General features: G+C 33.8%; 4 protein-coding genes across 4 annotated transcripts; 1 reads left to right on the top strand and 3 right to left on the bottom strand.

Moving 5' to 3' along the window:
• Positions 1-1,911: 1,911 nt before the first annotated feature.
• Positions 1,912-2,328, bottom strand: LOC126762173 (larval cuticle protein 65Ag1-like). Its single transcript, XM_050478717.1, has one exon. The coding sequence runs from the start codon at positions 2,279-2,281 to the stop codon at positions 1,973-1,975; it is 309 nt and encodes a 102-aa protein (XP_050334674.1). The 5' UTR covers positions 2,282-2,328; the 3' UTR covers positions 1,912-1,972.
• Positions 2,329-6,174: 3,846 nt separating this feature from the next.
• LOC126762172 (larval cuticle protein 65Ag1-like) lies at positions 6,175-6,710 on the bottom strand. Its single transcript, XM_050478716.1, has 2 exons — positions 6,546-6,710; positions 6,175-6,419 (listed from the first exon to the last, which is right to left on the bottom strand). The coding sequence occupies exons 1-2, from the start codon at positions 6,662-6,664 to the stop codon at positions 6,221-6,223; spliced, it is 318 nt and encodes a 105-aa protein (XP_050334673.1). The 5' UTR covers positions 6,665-6,710; the 3' UTR covers positions 6,175-6,220.
• Positions 6,711-8,152: 1,442 nt separating this feature from the next.
• On the bottom strand, positions 8,153-8,530 carry LOC126762171 (larval cuticle protein 65Ab1-like). The gene has a single exon (XM_050478715.1). The coding sequence runs from the start codon at positions 8,528-8,530 to the stop codon at positions 8,153-8,155; it is 378 nt and encodes a 125-aa protein (XP_050334672.1).
• Positions 8,531-12,145: 3,615 nt separating this feature from the next.
• LOC126762170 (larval cuticle protein 65Ab1-like) lies at positions 12,146-12,539 on the top strand. The gene is given in 2 exon segments (XM_050478714.1): positions 12,146-12,213; positions 12,215-12,539. Coding segments are annotated over 2 exon segments (393 nt in total).
• The last annotated feature ends 1,011 nt before the right edge of the window (positions 12,540-13,550 follow it).

Genomic DNA, 13,550 nt, shown 5'->3' with positions numbered 1-13,550 from the left:
TTCCATTTACTACTAACACATTTACATATTTTAATAGAAATACAGTTAGTATCGAAATATTGTTATGCTATGCCTGCAATGTTGTTGTAATTTTTATTGATGTTGTCATGCAGCTCTAAATTTAAATTTCTTGTTCACAACTGAACTAGAGACTTCATCCAATTTTTCACAAGTCTAAGGGACACTACCACAGAAAAAAGTAGAAGTCGTCGTATTTTGATAAGCCATTATTTTATGATGGGAAAAGTCGACGTTGATGCAAAGCTATAGCTTGTTGGCTGTTACGGCAAGTGTATCCCAGATTCTTCAACGACTGATTTGGCTGGTGTCATCGTAACCGAATTTATGCTGATTAATGATAAGAGACAAAAAATAAAGACTTCTGCAAATGAACATCGATCACACAGAAAACAAGTTCCACTTTCGAAGATATGGACACAAAAAAATAAGTTTCTGCGTCGGTTAATGGCAATTAATAAAACTTGGATATATCATTCTGGGCCCAGTCGGCAGTTCGCTGAATGATTGTTGCTGGTGAAACTCAGACGACTCTTCCAAAGCGCCCGAAAACTCAACAGTCGGCCAACTAGATTTTAGTTAGTATGTATTTTTCGGGATTCCAAAGAAATAATTTGCAACTATCAATAAAGATTATTACTTTCTGTTATTGGATCGATTGGACTTCAACTTTCATAAGTGGTTAGAAAATCCTTCTTTATTTTAGAACATGATGATTGAAACATTTATGAACCTAATAAACTGAGAGTTTCTTCATGTTAGAAAATAAAATGAATGATTATTAATTAAATTATTAATTATAAAGCACAGAAAATGGGTCTGGCAGTGAACGAGGGCAAAACGAAATATCTCCTGTCATCAAACAAACAGACGTCGCACTCGCGACTTGGCTCTCACGTCACTGCTGACAGTCATAACTTTGAAGGTGTAGATAACACCATCAACAATGTCAGCCTGGAAATCCAACGCAGGATTGCTCTTGCCAACAGGTGCTATTTCGGACTGAGTAGGCAATTGAAAAGTAAAGTCCTCTCTCGACGAACAAAAACCAAACTCTATAAATCACTCATAATACCCGTCCTGCTATATGGTGCAGAGGCTTGGACGATGTCAACAACGGATGAGTCGACGTTGCGAGTTTTTGAGAGAAAAGTTCTGCGAAAGATTTATGGTCCTTTGCGCGTTGGCCACGGCGAATATCGCATTCGATGGAACGATGAGCCGTACGAGATATACGACGACATTGACATAGTTCAGCGAATTAAAAGACAGCGGCTACGCTGGCTAGGTCATGTTGTCCGGATGGATGAAAACACTCCAGCTCTGAAAGTATTCGACGCAGTACCGGGGGGAAGCAGAGGAAGAGGAAGACCTCCACTCCGTTGGAAGGACCAAGTGGAGAAGGACCTGGCTTCGCTTGGAATATACAATTGGCGCCACGTAGCGAAAAGAAGAAACGACTGGCGCGCTGTTGTTAACTCGGCTATAATCGCGTAAGCGGTGTCTACGCCAATTAAGAAGAAGAAGATTTATAAATTAATTTAATTGTAGCCTTTGTTTAGACCTTTCTTAAATGGTCGGAAAATTTAAAGTAACAAGAATAAATGACGGTGTGGAAGCAATAGTAAGTATACTGATTTTAAATTAATATTTAATCATGTCATCGTTTACGACCTGATGCACCTTATATAATGCAGAAAGCGCGTTAATACAGAGCAGTTTAGGGTCTATGTGATAACTCAGTATTCCAATAATTCTGATTCAAATGCTTTCGAAGCTTATACTCGTACATATATGCTAAAAAATTTATCTCCAGAAAATTTAAAATACATTTTTGTTTCTTGTATAAAAAATATAATAAAGCGTATTTTATTTAATTTTATCTCTCAATAATACTCTCACAAATAATGTAAAAACGAAAATTCCTTCGACTCGTTGATTCCTATTTGAATATTTAAGCAACAGGCAAATGAGCACCTTGTGGTTGGAAACCATTTTCATCGGCAATGTAGTTGACAGTGTAGACTTGGCCATCGTCGGCAACGAAACTGTATGAACCGCGTACGGAAATCGATTCCTGCTCCGTGCCGATGTTGTTCAGCTGCCCTTGTTCTTCGTGCTTGGAACCATCACTGGTCTCGTAACCGAAGCGGTAACCGTCAGGTTGGACATCGGAGTCCTGACGCACAATCTCAACTTGCTGTGTGGGAGGAGCAGCCAAAGCCACGGCGAAGAGGGCAACGAACACAATGACGAATTTCATTTTGATTTATTTTGTATAGTGTGGGTTTTTGGCAGCGATGCTGTGCTTTATCAACTGATGACGATTGAATGACATATTCATATTCGCTGGCATGCTATTTATACAATTACTAAATAATAATTTGAAGTTTATCTTCTCAATCGGCTTTAATGCATCTATTTCCTAGGTTTTGTTGAGTTTAAATTAATAGCGTTTTTAATTTTTTTCTTACCATATCTCTTCTATGCTTACGCAGGTTTTCATTGACTCTTGGCATGCTTACTATTGACGCTTTATGGTCTGTTGGATTGGTTGCTCCAGCGTTGCAGCTTTTGTATTGTAAACAAGTTTAAGTCAGATAGATCTTCTTCTGTGCGCGAAGTTTTTACTCTTTACAGATAACGCTTTATTTGTTGTTCTTTTTGATTTGAGTTTTGAACGAAGTCTATTTTTCATTTTTTCTTTTATAACAATACCTAATAACGAAAAAAAATAATAATTAAAAACTCTTCCAAATCGGAATTTGTGTTGCTATGTGCAGGTTGCAGTGCTAAATACTGTTTACTTTATGAAATCTTAATTCACGCCTTCATGGCTCTGCAAGGCTATGCAATTTGTAGTGTTTGGAAGGCGTTGAATGACGAGGCGTATGCCGGTAATGGTTTGTTAAGAAACATGTTCAAATAGTTAAACATTGTACAGCTATAATACCCTTCAAAAATGCAATTTATATAGTATAAAAGAGTATAAAAAGATTTGTATTTAAAATGTTTTAGCTTCTGCTCAGTTTTTTGGGAGATTATAGTTATGACTTGAATAATAATCTATGATAAATTACCTTTTGACATAAAATAGTTTTCTATATAAGAACTAGGGTTAGAAAAGTAAGTTTGTTTGAGCAGTTTCTTGGGAGGGAAAGGTTGTGTGCAAACTTTTAGGTCGATATCCCGAAATATTAGTGAATATACTTTGTATAAGCTCTGAAGGGTCTCCGACGTTGATTTTGGTTTAACTGAAATTCTGAATATGAATATAATTAATTATATCGTTGGAGTTTATTTTTTTTTTAATATGTGAGAATTGAAAAGCATTTTATTATTTTTATCAAAAAAATACCTAAAAATTTCTCGTTTCATATTATGACCATTATTCAGGTTTTATGTTTCTAGAATATTAGAAGAAGTTTCACAGAAATCATATTGTTTCTAAGTCTAATCTACTTTAACCTCGGTAGTAACATCGATCAGCTTTCGGTAAGATAATTTCACATTTTAATCAGTAATAAACAAGTAAAGATTATTCAAGTTCCGTTCCGTTCCGTTACGTGTATGTTATATTAGGCTATGGGAAGTATCGAATCGATTTTGTTTTCATTTCAGTAAAATATCTCGTAAATTGACAGATATAATTATTCTTTGAAAAGATTTAGAAGACTTTTGGAGAGAGTATAGAAAAAGAATCGGTTGGAATTTTGATTTACTCCTTCTGTGTTTTTCGTTTAAGAGTTATCACACTTTTAATAGTTTTGAACAAAAACGTTGTCCTTTTGCTTACTGTTATTTGATTTATACTCACTTTGGTTGTCATTTGAACTCGGTTGAAGTTCTCATAAAAGTAATAGTTATTATAAAAGTATCGGTTGAAGTTATTATAAAAGTAATAGTTCGATTCGCGCAACGCATAGTGCAATGCTTCAAATATCTGGATGACATAAACGCCCAGCAGAGTCGGTTATTAGAGTAACTACGGAACGGTTTACTCCAGTGATAATGCGTATTTTCAGAGACCTCATGGAATGCGCACCGAAGACACTATTGCTGCTCTGGAGCAGAGTTTCGAAGAGACTCTAATAAGTCCGTTCACAAACGTGCCCAATAATTGGAGCTTTTGTCATGTACTTTATGGACGATTTTGCGGAAGGAACGTAGTATGCGGGCTTAAAAAATCTAAGTAATAAAAGAATTGAAGCCGAACCATCATAGAGCGCGTCGCACGTCGATGAATCGGACCAAAACGAGATCGCTGACCATTTCAATTTCCACATGAAAATTTGGTTCAGCGATGAACATTCTCTTTTGGTACATTAATATATAAAATTCTCATATTACAATCCACAAGCCATTGTAAGACGCCGTTACATCTTCAAAAAGTCATTGTTTAGTGTGCTCTATGGGTCTTTTCCGTGCCAGAATTGTAGGGTGTTGATGTGAACGACCTTTGAATTCAACAAGACGGCGCTACACGCCACACATCCAACCAAACAGTCAATTTATTGAAGAAAAGTTTTGTGGGCACATTATTTTACGTGGTAGGCCTTTGGCGTGGCCGACAAGATAGTACGAATTGATTACAACGTGCCGCAGCGGTTACTTGCATGAAGTCAGTTTTAAAACTTATTTCTATAATGAAGCTAAATTCTTGGTCACACCAACAAATGACAAGAAAAAAGTTCATACATAGAAATGTCGTACTTTGGAAGGTATTAAATCTTTCGGAATTTCGTGGCCACTTCAACTTTTCACAAATTTTGAACAATGGACAGATTCTGCCTCGAATACATTTTTCTAATCTAATTTGTGAAATAGTTATTGCACTTTATAGTTTAAGGGCAATTCTTTGAAAAGATTTAGAATACTCTTGGAGAGAGTATAGGAAAAGAATCGGTTGGAATTTTGATTTACTCCTTCTGAATTTTTATACTCTCGCAACAAAGTTGCAAAGGAGAGTATTATAGTTTTGTTCACATAACGGTTGTTTGTAAGTCCTAAAACTAAAAAAGTCAGATATAGGGTTATATGTTAACCATACTCTATAGAGTCGTTTCCTTCGGGCATTTCCATATACAGTTCAAAAATGGAAGAAATCGGATAATAACCACACCCACCTCCCATATAACCCATGCAAAGGTTATGTTGAAAATCACTAAAAGTGCGTTAACCGACTAACAAAAAACGTCAGAAACACTAAATTTTACGGAAGAAATGGCAGAAGGAAGCTTCACCCAGGCGTTTTTTTAAAATTGAAAATGGGCGTGGCGTCGCCACTTATGGACCAAAAACCATATCTCAGGAACTACTAATCTAATTAATTTTACAGCAAAATAAAAAAAAATATGTAAATGACGGATAATGAAATCTCGATTATCATTTTATCATGCGAGAGTATAAAATGTTCGGTGACACCCGAACTTAGCCCTTCCTTACTTGTTCGTTTAAGAGTTATCACACCTTTAGTAGTTTTGAACAAAAACGTTGTCCTTTTGATTACTGTTATTTGATTTATACTCACTTTGGTTGTCATTTGAACTCGGTTGAAGTTATTATAAAAGTAATAGTTCGATTCGCGCCACGCATAGCGCGAATTAGGCAAAAGTTTTTTCATAACAGTCTATCTTCCTACCTAAACTAGATAAATTTGAACGAAAACTTGACCTAGCCTCCATTGATTATATATATCAGGATTTTCGAACATCTGGCTGACTTTACTCTTATGATTGGATTTTTAGTATGTGGCATTTTAATAGTAAGTGGTATTGGGAAAAATAGATATACAATATACTATGTATAATGACTTTCGGCTTTCTAACAAGCCTTATGTGTCTGTCAGTATATGAGTTACATATATATAATATACGAATGTATAAAATTGCTTGGATTTCGATCTTCTGGTTGACATTTTACACCTTAAAATATTTCCCTGTCTTTGATTCTTGCAAGTTGCAATAGTATAAAATGTTCGGCTGCACCCGAACTTAGCCCCTCCTTACTTGTTAGACATAATTATTTGCTGCGTTATCGATAGTGAAATTTTTGGCCATATCAAGGAATTTATAAAAACGGTAGAAACATTCTTACCACGAATAAAAAAAGTTATTTTTTTCGTTAATCATTTATTCAACATCATTTTACTTATAATCTAATAACACTTTCACCAATCAAACTCAACTAATGAGAATGAAACTTAAGCCTCAGGGGCAACGGGCAAATGAGCACCTGAAGGTTGGAAACCGTTCTCATCAGCAACATAGGTGACGGTGTAGGTTTGACCATCATCAGCGACGAAAGAGTAAGAACCGCGGGCAACAATGTGTTCATCTTCAGCACCAACATTGACCAAGTGACCTTCTTCGTCCTTTGATGTACCATCGCTGGTCTTTAAGCTATAAAGCACAAACGAAAATAGGTTATTTACTTAATCTTTCCAAGGAACCAATTCAATACATTTGATTCTCTATGCGATGCCTCGAAGATAAGGACTTTTGCTACACTATTAATTAATAACTTACGCGTAGCTGTATTTCTCGGGCTCAACATCGGATCTCAATTCGACGATTTCGGCTTCAGGAGCAGCTGGGGCAGCGTAGGCCAAAGCGAAGAGAGCGACGAAAACAATAACGAATTTCATGTTGATATTTGTTTGTTTTGGGTTTTGCTGGATGTGCAAATGCCGGAATCAGACTACTGAGTGTTGTAATCTGTAGGCTGATTCTTTGCTTTTATACGCATTGCGGCGACATATTAGGTTTGCCGAATTCATAAAATATAACTATCAAATGAGTTTTATTAATTCTTAAACTTGATTGGTCGCTATATATTTTTGTTGTTTATATGCTAATTAACTAGACGAACCGGCGTAACTAAATAGTGTATCATTACGTGTATATATGTTTGTATGCATGTGCTAGTAGCATAGGCTTAAACATATGAGTAGACACATATGTATGGTATATAGTGCGTAGGGATCATTGATACTTTAATACGATATAAATTTTGGTGATGCTCTTTTTATTCGGCTATATTTGCTTATGATCATGAACCATAAACCAAAGGAATCTAGTACATCTGCTAAAATATACATATGTACATATTCAGTAAAAAATTTGCTTAAAAATCATATTAATTGCAACTCGCTCTAATACCATATGCGAATGCGCCATTATTGGTATATGTATGTCTATATCAGTTCTTTGTGTTTATGCTTATGTACATTTGTTTGGCTTCTTAAGTCTTGTTAAAGGTTTTGGTATATTTTTTTCTTAAGAATGTTATAAAAATTTTACTTTCTTGCTTTGCTTGTTTTTCTGTCATTGACTTTAGTTTTCTGTACTTTAATATAATAATAACAAAAAAAGTATTTTTTTCGATATCGTTGTCTGTTGGTTGAAACTTAAACATAAAAAAATTACATTACTCTTCTTCTTCTTTTGTGAAAGTTAAATTTGTTGAAAGTAAAATTCTAGTACTTGTCTATAATTTATTAAACAAATTTCTGAACTGATAGTTTTAAGATGAAGTAGATAAAAATAATATGCTTTATCTACATATTCTCATAAATTTAATATTTCTTTTATCATTGGCTTTATATTTTTGTGCTAAAATCAATTAAATTTAATACTTTTTATAATCTAAAGTATATTATTCACATTTATCTCTATATCCACTAAAGGCTTAGGTACGTCGTCAGACATCCACCTTCCTCTACATCCTCGAAAAATTTACTATAAAATTTTCTCCGATGAGCCTACCTTATCTTCTGGAGAATTTTTCTAATAACATTGTTTTATATTTTCTTGGTTTAACTTAATTACCTATTTATGTATGATACTAGTTCAATCTTCACAATGATATTTAGGCTCTATTGCTACAGCTTACATTAATTTCGACTTGCCGAATTAGTTGATTGTGCTTTTAACAATTGTACTGATGCTATGATTATATTTTCCTTTGCAGAATTATAGAACATTTGACCATCTATTTTTTTTACAAAAACAGCATTTAACGTAACCTAATAATTCAAACAACACTTTCTTTTAGCTTTTTGTTAACGGTAGCCAACCATTTTTTTATTTATTACAGAATTCGTTATTGAACGTAAGTAAATCAATTCATTCACTTAAGCTTCTGGGGCAACTGGCAAATGAGCACCTTGTGGTTGGAAACCGTTCTCATCAGCAACATAGGTGACGGTGAATTTCTCACCAGTCTTCTCATCCACCCACGAGAAGCTGCCGCTAACGGCGATAGCCTCGTTTTCACTGCCAACGTTCTTCAATTTTCCAGCTTCTTCCTTCTTTGTACCATCGCTGGTCTCAAGGTTGTATGTGTAGGACTCAGGACCGACATCGGAGTCCAGACGCACAATCTCGGCTTCAGGGTTGGGGCGTGCGAAGGCAACAGCCAACAGACAGGCGAAGATGAATACGGCTTTCATGTTTGTTTTGATTTTGTGTGTTGTTCTTCCGTTGTGGTTAGAAAACTTAGTGGATGTCATTGCAAGTGTTCCATGCCATTTTATATGCACGCCCGCGAGCAATTTTTACTCTATATTTGTAGAAGTAAGCACTTCTATGGGTGATTAGTTTCCTGTTTAACTAAAATTTCTGAATATTCTAAGTTTGATAAAACGGAATTGCCAAAAACTGAAATGCATACATACATACATGCATTTTATTGCCGAAATTAAAATAAACAAAGTACATTTAAAGTATAATTTGTTGTTTTTAGCATCTTGACTTTCAGCTAAATGCATACAGTGCTATAAGAATTCTAGTTGGTGTTAGATAAGCGCGGAATATTTCGCTTTAGCTCTAGAATTTAATTTCTTTAATGTGCTCTAGCAGCAGTTTCAAACCTGCTGGAGAGTTTAGCTAATGCATATTTATGTTAGGTAATTAAATTTTGCCAAACTCTACGCTTTGCTAAGCAACAGACATACAGACCTGACAAAAATTCAGTATATTTTTAATATTTTTATTTTTGGTGGCAGCTTCTTGTTCAAACTTGTGCGAGCATGTTGCTAATTAGAAGACAAGTTCCAGGCAACCACTTTGGCTCATCAAATAAACGCCCATATGTATATGTATATCCACACACATGAGATCCTACTGTTAAGTGTGTTTTGTAGATATGTATATTTCAAATTTTTTTACCAACTTAATTGCTATCAAGTTTTTGGCATTGGATTAGCTAATATACGAATTCTTCTATAATAATTTTCGCCGGTTCTTTTGCATAATTCATGAGTTATAGGAATGGAAACACTTTCATTGACCTGTTTGGCAGCATGCATAAGGCATACACTCGCACATATATACATATGTATGTACATATGTGCACAGAGCTCTTCAGTTGCTGTTATTTTTATTTAATTTTAAAATATATTTACTATGTATATACATATATTTGTGCAACTCTCAATTCAGCTCGAAATTGTCAAATCTTATTTTATGATGACCGGTTTGATTCTTCTGTGTCTGCATACATACAAACTTATATTAGCTAGAAATACTCCTCCATGACATTATTTTTTAGCCCGAAACAATGGCTCAGCAAATTCACTTTCGTAATTTTTTGCAAATTTTAGTTGCTAAGATGGCAAAGTGATAAACGAGTCTTACTTATATACTACGGTGCTTAAATACATATTCATATATACTAATATTTATATATTTGAGAAAGGTTAACTGCTAATTCGCAGTCCGAAAACTACAAACTCATGACTTTCTTGAGAAAAACTTTGGTCAAAAAAGTACTGCTACCTTTCCTGGCTTATTAGCTGCTCAATATGCTAAGCTTTATGCATGCTTATATATTTCACATACATATGCACATATGTACATATATTCATGTATGCACACGCACATATATACTTGTGCTTTAGCTGAACTTCTCTTTGCATTTATAATTTCTTCTTTACGTCATTGAAATCTGTGTTAATTAATTAAACTGCCAAATGGGCATGTTATGTAAATTTTAAAGGTGTAGAAACAGTTATTAAAATGACACCGTTATACGTTGACAGCCTTAGGCCCAGCTTCTACTTATGTCCTTTAGAAACAAAGGTCTTGAATGATGAAATATACTTCAATATTGTGCAATAAAAATTAGAATAAACCGAAAATTAACGGTTTCGTCTAGACTGAAATTAGAATTTTTTTTATTGTTGGGTGAATATATGTATGTTGATCGGAGTTGGGAGTTTTCTTATTAAAAAGATGATTCCATATACGATTCCAATTTTTAGTTCCTATTTTAGGATTAAAAATAAAATTTTAATTTTCAATTTCAATCATTATGGATTAAACAAGTAAACAAAAAAAGTTTTTAAGTATTAAACTAATACTAAACTAAATAATAATATTTTCAAATTAAAAGCTGGAATGACATTCAATAAAAAATGAAAGATTTACATATTCATAAGCGAAACACTGTAATTATAAGCAACTTCATAAATATAAATAAAACCAAAAAGAGCTAAATTACGTTTATATTTTATTAAAAATAAGCTTCTTTTCAGGAGATACACATGATAAATTCTAAAATAATTTTTTTCTTATATTTTCAATTATAAGCTTGCGACTGAATTTTTCTAATTAAACATTAAAAATAAATTTTAATCGTATTTTTGAAATTACATTTCTGGTCTTAATTTTTCATTGCGGCATTAATAAAATGCTTTTGCTATCCCATCTTCTCGATTAAAAGTTTAAAAATTATTTTTCGGATAATCATAGCATTATTATCTACTCTGATGTTAATATATTACAAATAGTTTTTTGCATCTACCGAATAATTTGTAAGGTATGAATAAACAATAATGAACTTGTTGCCATATTTAAAGAATTGAAAAACATGCAAACTGTAACATAAATAATTTTGGTTTAAAAAACTCTCTCTACGCCACGCGAGCTCACCTTTAATGGAGTCAGCATGTCACAAATCAATAAAGGAGACAAATTAGTAGAACTTGGCTTTTTTATTATTTCCTCAACCAAATGCAAATAGACTTTTCCGATTTTGTCGCTTTTAAAGAAGACTTCACACAAAAACCTTACCTAATTGGATGGTGACCACGTTTGCTTATTACAAACAGTGAACATTTTTTCATCCATAAAAAGGGTATTTTCCTGGCTTTTGTTGTGTGCCACTGTAGAGGCACTTTTAATTTGTTTCAGACGCGTTGTCGGAAATTGTCCGACGGCAGGCTCCCATGTGGAGATCATCTCGAATAAGTCTGGTCGATATATTTATTTTCCTTGACATAATTTTCTGTTTTCCGAGATGATTGTTACAAAAGCGTTCGCTAATGGCGAGTGGAGTGGGAGATAAAATAATGTTTAAGATAAAAGGATAAGGAAGGTAATGAGAAATAGAGATTATGAAGGTTATGTATTGGAAAGCCTATGTAATATGACGAATAAGGTGTGGTGAATAAATGGATACATAACAATATGTATTAGCTGTTATATAAAGTAGGCTGCAACTTAACATTTAATAAAATAATAAATTTGAAAATTTGAGGGATTTTCGATGAAAAGACTTCAAATTTTAAACCAAGAATATCCTATCTCTGACACTTTCTTAATGTCGGATTCATTTTTTTGTTAGTCAAAATGATAAAATCCAAGTTGATCATACTTGAAAGCCATCGACTCTCGAGTGTGTCATAATCTTCTTCTAGTTGAAGAAGACTGTTAAACTACGTCAAATAAATTTTGCAATAAAACTAATCTAATAAAACAATATATATTTAATATTATTACAATAAAAGTCCTCAATCCCACTTCCGATGTTTTCTCAGTACCTTCATAACGGTTTATATAATTACAATTATAGCTGCCATCGAGAAGTAGCTCGCAGAAAAAAAGATAACAATAATGCCCTATTCTACATCGTTTAGCTGAACGCATTTCAAATACATGCATTTGCATTTGAAACTGTAAATATGTTTGCATATGTTAAAAAATATCAGCTAAGCTAACTGGAAATATTATATATTATTACTTGTGATATTAACTTATATCACACTTTGGATTTTGATGACCGCTAAAACCAGATTTGACAACAATTGTGGAAGTAAACATGTGAACATCGGAAATAATATAAAATGGCACAGCGGTTGAGCAAAAGTATCCACAAATTTGACAACTTTTATCGTAGCAGCACAGCTCCACCACAAACTAGTCAACATGAAAGCCGCCATCATCTTCGCCTGCCTCTTGGCTGTTGCCTTCGCTCGCCCCGATGTCTCCATCGTTCGTCAGGACTCTGATGTTCAGCCAGAAAGCTACAACTTCGATGTTGAAACTAGTGATGGAACCCAACATGCTTCATCTGGTGTCTTGCAAAATGTTGGCTCAGATCACGAAGCCATCGCCGTAAAGGGTTCCTACTCGTGGGTGGATGAGAAGACTGGTGAGAAATTCACCCTCACCTATATTGCCGATGAGAACGGTTTCCAACCACAAGGTGCTCATTTGCCAGTTGCTCCAGTTGCTTAAATTTGTGATCAAAGGAAGTTAAAGTTTTGTTAATGGAAAATAAATAAATTATATTTTAAATTTGAACTCTGTTTTTTTATTATTCTATACATATTTAGGAATTATATATACATATGTATGTATATCTTTTAATATATATATAATTCAAAATGGCTCAGGCTTCAAGAATATAAAATATATATAAAATCATAGAATAGAATGAACTAAATTGTAATAATCTGATGTTGATAACTCAAGCTGTGTGCCTTTTGCTGATGAGAAAGTAGCGAACCCGAAATTTTTCTATTTCCAACTATAGTCTAGCCAACGGAAATACGCACGCTCAAATGGAAAGTTGGCAGATTAGCTGCGATTGTACACCAAGTCATTTAATGGAATTGGAAAGTACCAAAGGTGACAACCCTAAGCGAGTCATTGATTACGGAACTAGTGCGATTTTTTTTTTCGTATACCGCACTGAGAAGTAGCACAGCTTTTAACTTATTTTGATAGGTCTCTCCATTTAGTTGTACATACATAGATATAGAATAGAGTGATATGTCAACTATGGCTACCTGGCGGTGGGGCAGTTTTATCTTGTTTTCTAAGAGAGTCGTGTCTGAAATGAGTTTGATAATAACCAAAAACTAATAATAATGAATAATGAAGAAGAAAATTATTGATAACCATAGTTTCGGTTTATGGAGAAAGCAACAACAGTTAAAAAAAATGTGATATTTACTGTTAAATCGTCATTAATTTATTTCAACATGGTGCATCTGATAGAGTTAATGAATAAAGTCAGAATTAAAGGTAGTTCAACTCTTATCGAGTTCGTAATTCTTCTTTTATAAAAAGTATTAAAATTTCATTAAATAGTTACACAATTCTATCGAAGTCAAAATGAATCAACTTATTGTTATAGGCCCCTTCAGGTCCTTCTCAATTTAGACGAGTACAAGGGCCATGTCTTACCTATGCTGGCATTTTTTTGTATTGAGAAAAATTGTATATATTTAAAATAAACTGAAG

The sequence above is a fragment of the Bactrocera neohumeralis genome, chromosome 6 (assembly GCF_024586455.1).
Source record: "Bactrocera neohumeralis isolate Rockhampton chromosome 6, APGP_CSIRO_Bneo_wtdbg2-racon-allhic-juicebox.fasta_v2, whole genome shotgun sequence".
In the NCBI taxonomy this organism is placed as follows: Eukaryota; Metazoa; Arthropoda; class Insecta; order Diptera; family Tephritidae; genus Bactrocera; species Bactrocera neohumeralis.
Note: the sequence above shows the minus strand (reverse complement) of the source record. Positions and strands in the feature narration are given on the sequence as shown.

Bases quoted from the DNA above. Each gene is read 5' to 3' on its own strand.
- LOC126762173 (XM_050478717.1), bottom strand. From the start codon at position 2,281: ATGAAATTCGTCATTGTGTTCGTTGCCCTCTTCGCCGTGGCTTTGGCT.
- LOC126762172 (XM_050478716.1), bottom strand. From the start codon at position 6,664: ATGAAATTCGTTATTGTTTTCGTCGCTCTCTTCGCTTTGGCCTACGCT. The intron at 6,420-6,545 runs GTAAGTTATTAA...TGTGCTTTATAG, and splicing joins CCCGAGAAATACAGCTACGC to CTTAAAGACCAGCGATGGTA.
- LOC126762171 (XM_050478715.1), bottom strand. From the start codon at position 8,530: ATGACATCCACTAAGTTTTCTAACCACAACGGAAGAACAACACACAAA.